The 6,943-nt window shown below is 51.2% G+C and overlaps 1 protein-coding gene across 1 annotated transcript in view; it reads left to right on the top strand.

Moving 5' to 3' along the window:
* Window positions 1-2,667: 2,667 nt before the first annotated feature.
* The window catches only part of SLC4A11 (solute carrier family 4 member 11), a 125,929-nt gene continuing 121,653 nt past the window's right edge, over window positions 2,668-6,943 (top strand). The window contains exon 1 of the mRNA XM_083367134.1: window positions 2,668-2,708. Within this exon, the coding sequence (XP_083223260.1) occupies window positions 2,669-2,708 (40 nt within the window). The 5' untranslated portion in view covers window position 2,668. The remainder of the gene's footprint in view (window positions 2,709-6,943) is intronic.

The following is a 6,943-nucleotide window of genomic DNA, read 5'->3' as shown; positions in this document are numbered from 1 at the left end:
GAATTGTGTTGAAATCCAAAGGAGACTTGACATTTTCCTGTTCCTTCAGAAGGAACTTTAGCAGAGATGCTCGCCAGCGTTAAGTACAGCCTAAAAAAAATAGGCACATTGGAAACCTGGATTCTCGGTTTCAACTCTTGACCTACATTCAATCAGGTTGCATGTTGCAACTGAAACTCTGGTTTTGCGAAACCCAAGTTGAGAAGCGTTTTTTGTTGTGTTTTTTTTTGTAATTTATAGATGTGGGCGGCCCCAGCCCTCAGGCGGTAATCTCAGCCCTGGGCCCCTTGATGGGCTGTTAAAGCTTCATCTGCATCCCAATTGACCATCCCCATACAGAATGACAGGGTTGGAAGGGGCCTTGGAGGTCATCTAGTCCACCCCCCCTGCTCAAGCTGGAAACCCTATTCCAGACCCTTACTGAGGCCACACCTGGAATACTGCAGCCAATTTGGGTCACCATGTCACAAAAAAAGATGTGGAGGGTTTGGGGAAAAATCCAGAGAAGAGCAGCTAAGATGATCCAAGGCCTGGAGACTAAAACACATGAAGAACGGCTGCAGGACTTGGGTTTGGCTACTTGAAAGAAAAGAAGAAATAGGGGTGACAGGATAGCCGCATTCCAGTATTTGGGGGGCTGCCCCAAAGATGAGGGGTGGGTCATGTTATTCTCCAAAGCACCAGAGGGCAGGACGAGAAACAATGGATGCTAACTGAACAAAGAGAAAAGAAACCTGGAATTAAGGAGAAACATCCTGACAGTGAGGACAATGAACCAGCGGAACAGCTTGCCACCAGAAATCGTGGGCGCTCCATCAATGGAGGTTTTTAAGAAGACGCTAGACCAGGGGTAGGCAACCTCGGCTCTTTTATGACTCATGGACTTCAACTCCCAGAATTCCATGAGTCATAAAAGAGCCGAGGTTGCCTAGCCCTGCGCTAGACAGCCACTTGTCTGAGATGCTATCGGTTCTCCTGCTTGAGCAGGGGGCTGGACTAGAAGACCTCCAAGGTCCCTTCAAGCTCTATTCTTATTCCCTTCCCTTCCCTTCTATTCAATGGTCCTCCAGTCTCCTCTTTAAAAGCCTCCAGCAAGGCATATGAACATTTCCCCTAAATTAAGAAAAGACAGCAAAATAATAATAATAATAATAATAATAATAATAATAATAATAATAATAATAATAATAATAATAATAAGAAGAAGAAGAAGAAGAAGAAGAAGAAGAAGAAGAAGAAGAAGAAGAAGAAGAAGAAGAAGAAGAAGAAGAAGAAGAAGTTGGAAGGGACCTTGGGAGGTCATCTAGTCCAACCCCCTGCTCAGGCAGGAAACCTTATACCATTTCAGACAAATGGCTGTCCAGTCTCTTCTTAAAAACTTCCAGTGTTGGAGCATTCACCGCTTCTGGTGGCAGGTGGTTCCACTGATTAATTCTTCTAACTGTCAGGAAGTTTCTCCTTAGTTCCAGGTTGCTTCTCTCCTTGATGAGTTTCCATCCGTTGCTTCTTCTCCTGCCCTCAGATGCTTTGGAGAAGAGCTTGACTGCCTCTTCTTTGGGGCAGCCCCTGAGATACTGGAAGACTGCTATCCTGTCCCCCCTCGTCCTTCTCTTCGTTAAACTACACATATGAACGTGAAAAAGGTCTCTATTCAGATACCAACGTCTCTCATTTAACCACTCAAGCGCACCGTCGTCCTGGGCTGACGACACTTCATTTAGTGACCGTTCAAAGTTAACAACGCCACAGGAGGGGGGGGGGGAAAGCGACGTACGACCGTTTTTTCACACTTAACGACCGTCGCGGCATCCCAGCTGGTTAAAATTCAGCAACCGACTCCTATTGATGACACGGTTCTGGTGTCCCGGAGAGGGGGGGTAGGTAGGTAGGTAGGTGTGTGTGTGTGTGCGCGTGTGTGTCTCCCGTGATCCCCTTTTGCGACCTCCTGACAAAGCCAAATCCCCGGGGGGGGGGGCGGCAGCCCGCTTCGCTTAACGACCGGTGTGACTACTAGCTGAACAAAAGGCAAAGGATTCATTTCACGACCCTGCGTGCAGGAGCCTTGGTGGAGCAGTGGGCTAATGCCTCCTTAAGCAACACCAGCTGCCTGCCATTAGTGCAGGTTCGAGTCCCACCAGGCTCAAGGTTGACTCAGCCTTCCATCCTTCCGAGGTCGGTAAAATGAGGACCCAGATTGTTGGGGGCAATTAAGCTGACTTTGTAATAATGCCGTGTGTGAAAGCCCTAACAAGCAGGCATATACATAGAATGAAGGCTACCGCTAAGCTTGTAAGCCGCCCTGAGTCTTCGGAGAAGGGCGGGATATAAATGGAATTTTTAAAAAAGGGGGGTCAGCGAAAGGGGGAGGGGGCCCAAGCTCACTTAGCGAACGTTTCAGGCCGGCCCCGCGGTCCTAACTCGAGGACTACCTTGCATGCGCCCCCTCCCCTCCAGTTTCCCCGAGCCAGCCTGGAGGCGAGGCGCCCGCGGGGGCTTCTGCAACCGGCGCCCGCAGCAGAAGCGGCGCCCGGGCCGGGGGAGGGGGCTCCGGCGCTAGGACCGGCGCGGGCGTCCCGGAGGAGGTGTGTCGCTCGTCCCGCCGCCGCCTCCCGGCCCCCTCCCCGCCCGGCTCGGCACTCGGGGCTGCGGGGCTGCTGGCGACGGAGCGATGGCCGCGGCCAGGCGCGTCTTCCACCTCCAGCCATGCGGTGAGCGGGACGGGGAAGGGACGGGGCAGGAGGTCCTCTCTCGCCCGGTGCAAGGGCGGAAAGGTGGCCCGCCGGAGGCTCTCTGCTCCTTCCTCCTCCTCCTCCTCCTCCTCCTTCTGCTTCTTTCTTCTCCTCTTCCTCCTGCTCCCTCGCCTTCCTCCGTCCTTTTGGGTCCTTCTGCTACCTCTTTAACCCTTCCTCCCCCGAGTCCTCCTTCCTCCCCCTCCTCGCACTAATTCCTTCTCCTCTTCCTCCTAGTCCTTCTCCTCTCCTCCTCCTCCAACTAATTCCTTCTCCTCTTCCTCCTATCCTTCTCCTTCCTCCTCCTCCTCCTCGCACTAATTCCTTCTCTTCCTCCTAGTCCTCCTTCTTCCTCCTCCTCTCCTCCTCCTCGCACTAATTTCTTCTCCTTCCTCCTCCTCTCCTCCTCCTCCTCCTTCTGCTTCTTTCTTCTCCTCTTCCTCCTGCTCCCTCGCCTTCCTCCGTCCTTTTGGGTCCTTCTGCTATTTCTTTAACCCTTCCTCCCCCTCCTCGCACTAATTCCTTCTCCTCTCCTCCTCCTCTCCTCCTCCTCGCACTAATTCCTTCTCCTTCCTCCTCCTCGCACTAATTCCTCCTCCTTCTCCTTCCTCCTCCTCTCCTCCTCCTCCAACTAATTCCTTCTCCTCTTCCTCCTATCCTTCTCCTTCCTCCTCTTCCTCCTCCTCGCACTAATTCCTTCTCCTCTTCCTCCTAGTCCTTCTCCTTCCTCCTCCTCCTTCTTTTGGTCCTTCTGCTAGTTCTAATTCTTCCTCCTCCTCCTGGTCCTTCTACTACCCCTTAAGTCTTCCTCCCCTTCCCCCTAGCGCTTTTGCTTCCTCTTCCTCTTGGTCCTTCTACTACCTCTAATTCCTCCTCTTCCCCCTAGTCCTTTCCTTTCCTCTTCCTCCTCCTCCTCCTCCTCCTTCTACTACCTCTTAATTCCTCCTCCCCTCCCCCCTAGTCCTTTTTGCTTCCTCCTCCTCCTCCTCCTCCTGGTCCTTCTGCTACTACTGATTCCTCCTCTTCGTTGTTCTTCTGCTACCGCTTAATTCCTTCTCCTCCTTTTGCTCTCTCTCTTCCTTCTTCCCCCTCTTCCTCCTGGTTCTTTTGCTTCTTCTTTTTTTTTCTCCTCCTCCTCCTCCTCTTCCTTCCCTTTCCCCCCCCCCAGCCCCCCTAACCCGGCTCGAGGGGAGGGGGGGCTCCCTTCTTTGCGCCGCGCTCTCAAGTTTGCAAGCCAAGAGCGCGCGCGCCAGCCCGGGTTGCACCCGGGAACTGCCCCGCAACCGGGAACACCCCCTCCTCCAAAGTATAGTGTGTGTGTGTGTGTGTGTGTGAGGGGGGTGTCTTTTCCCCTCGGGGTGCAAAAGCGGGGAGAAGCCACTTTCTCGTAGAGCAGGGTTTCCCAACCTTGGCAATGTTTAGACGGCTGGACTTCATCTCCCAGAATTCCCCAGCCAGCATGGCTGGCTGGGGAATTCTGGGAGTTGAAGTCCAGTTGTCTTAACATTGCCAAGGTTGGGAAACTTTGTCGTAGAGAATCCCTCTGTCGTTTGCAGCTCCCTCCCCCCTCCCGGACCCGCCGGGTTCCGTTGCGCTTCAATTCGCGTTTGTGTGTGTGTGTGTGTGTCTGTGTGTGTGTTGTTGTTGTTGCGATGCTCGAGGATGCCCCGGTAAGTTTTGGCCACATCCTGCCTGCTGCTCGCGGTTTGGGTTTTGTTTGTTTTGTGTGTGTGTGTGTGTGTGTGTGTGTGTGTGTTGTTGTTGTTGTTGTTGTGATGCTCGAGGATGCCCCGGTAAGTTTTGGCCACATCCTGCCTGCTGCTCGCGGTTTGTGTGTGTGTGTGTGTGTGTGTGTTGTTGTTGTTGTTGTGATGCTCGAGGATGCCCCGGTAAGTTTTGGCCACATCCTGCCTGCTGCTCGCGGTTTGGGGTTTTTTTGTGTTTGTGTGTGTGTGTGTTGTTATTGTTGTGATGCTCGAGGATGCCCCGGTAAGTTTTGGCCACATCCTGCCTGCTGCTCGCGGTTTGGGTTTTTTTGTGTTTGTGTGTGTGTGTGTTGTTGTTGCGATGCTCGAGGATGCCCCGGTAAGTTTTGGCCACATCCTGCCTGCTGCTCGCGGTTTGGGGTTTTTTTGTGTTTGTGTGTGTGTGTGTTGTTATTGTTGTGATGCTCGAGGATGCCCCGGTAAGTTTTGGCCACATCCTGCCTGCTGCTCGCGGTTTGGGTTTTTTTGTGTTTGTGTGTGTGTGTGTTGTTGTTGCGATGCTCGAGGATGCCCCGGTAAGTTTTGGCCACATCCTGCCTGCTGCTTGCGGTTTGGGTTTTTTTGTGTTTGTGTGTGTGTGTGTTGTTGTTGTGATGCTCGAGGATGCCCCGGTAAATTTTGGCCACATCCTGCCTGCTGCTCGCGGTTTGGGTTTTGTGTGTCTGTGTGTGTGTGTGTTTGTGTGTGTGTTTTAAAGGGCTTTCACTGCTTGGAAACCAAAGGCTCCTTTTGCAAAAACTGCACGCTTTGGGTTTCCTTCCGCGCGTTGCGCAACGCCGCGTTGATTTGCTGTGTGTGTGTGTGTGTGTGTGTGTGTGTGTTTCCGAGTGGTTTTTCCTCGCACTTCCTCAACGTGCTTGTTTTGCTGGGAGGGGGGTTGGGTTGGGGTTACCTCTTCCGCCCGCCCCCCCTTTTCCTTCCCACTTTCTTAGAAAAGAAAGTGAAAAATGCAAGAATCTGCAAGGGAAACGCGCTGAGCCATTGTTGAAAAGTGCAAGTCCATTCACGCCTCTCTCTCTCTCTCTCTCTCTTACTCTTGACTTTCCTCCGGAGCAAAAGCGGAGTAGTTTTCTTCCAGTCAAGGCTCCCTTGTGTCTTTAGTCTGGCTTTCCTCTTGAGGAGGGGCCACAGAGGATGGGCTTTGTAATACTTGGGCACCTGGAGTACTGCTTGGGGTGGCTAGCTCACCTGGGTTTCCTTGGATTATAAATCTGCTTTTTCACTGGCATTGCTAATGATTTTCCCCTCCCCCCCCTAAGCCTTAACCTTCCAGAAACAACCCAGGTGAGTTTATTTTTATTTATTTATTAAATTTTTATACCGCCCTTCTCCCGAAGGACTCTACAGGGCAATAAATATCAAAATGTAAATACAAAAGTTAAAAAAGAGGTTCAAAAGAATGAAATGGTTATGCCCAATAATACAATACTCAAAATGTGTTAAAACTTATTTAAATCCAACCCCAAACCCATCAGAGTTAGCCAGGGCAGCAGTACTACAAAAGCCATGTTTCCAGTATTACGAAGCCCATCTACTGGGGCTCTCATTCTGGAGCCAAAGCAGAAAGCCCATTGACAGTGAAGGCTTGCCGGCGTGTTTTATTCTGATTTTTTTTTTCTTCCCGAGCAAAAGCCAAGAGAAGTTTTCCTCCCAGTGACAAACCTTAACGGGATAATAACAGATATAACAAAAACCTAGTGGGGAATATCTCCAGGATCGGAATGTACAATCCATTGAAAAGGAAAAATTTTTTTTGCTGGCGCTGAGTGTGTTTATTGGGAAAGATGCTGAATTCTTGTGTAAACAGGATCTGCTCCTCTTCCTCCCCCCTTCTCCACTTTTTAATCTGGTTTAATAGGATTAGCCATATTGGCAGAAATGCAATATCGGTTAGGTATCGCTTAGAGAGCAACTTTGGTCTGTTGGTTAAGGTGCTGGCCTAAAAACCAGGAGACGGTGAGTTCTAGTTCTGCCTTAGGCATGAAAAGCTGCTGGGTGAGTTTGTGCCAATCACCAGGAGATGGTGAGTTCTAGTCCCGCCTTAGCCATGAAAGCCAGTTGGGTGACTTCGGGCCAATCAGCAGGAGACGGTGAGTTCTAGTCCCATGTTAGGCATAAAAACCGGCTGGGTGACATTGTGCCAATCAGCAGACGGTGAGTTCTAGTCCTGCCTTAGGCATGAAAAGCTGCTGGGTGAGTTTGTGCCAATCACCAGGAGATGGTGAGTTCTAGTCCCGCCTTAGCCATGAAAGCCAGTTGGGTGACTTCGGGCCAATCAGCAGGAGACGGTGAGTTCTAGTCCCATGTTAGGCATAAAAACCGGCTGGGTGACATTGTGCCAACCACCTGGAGACGGTGAGTTCTAGTCCTGCCTCAGGCAGGAAAACTGGCTGGGTGACTTTGAGCCAACCACCAGAAGACGGTGAGTTCTAGTCTTAGGCACAGAAG

Source organism: Vipera ursinii (genome assembly GCF_947247035.1).
Source record: "Vipera ursinii genome assembly, chromosome: 7".
Lineage (NCBI taxonomy): Eukaryota > Metazoa > Chordata > Lepidosauria > Squamata > Viperidae > Vipera > Vipera ursinii.
The sequence above is the reverse complement of the archived record's forward strand: the minus strand, read 5'-3'. Positions and strand labels throughout refer to the sequence as shown.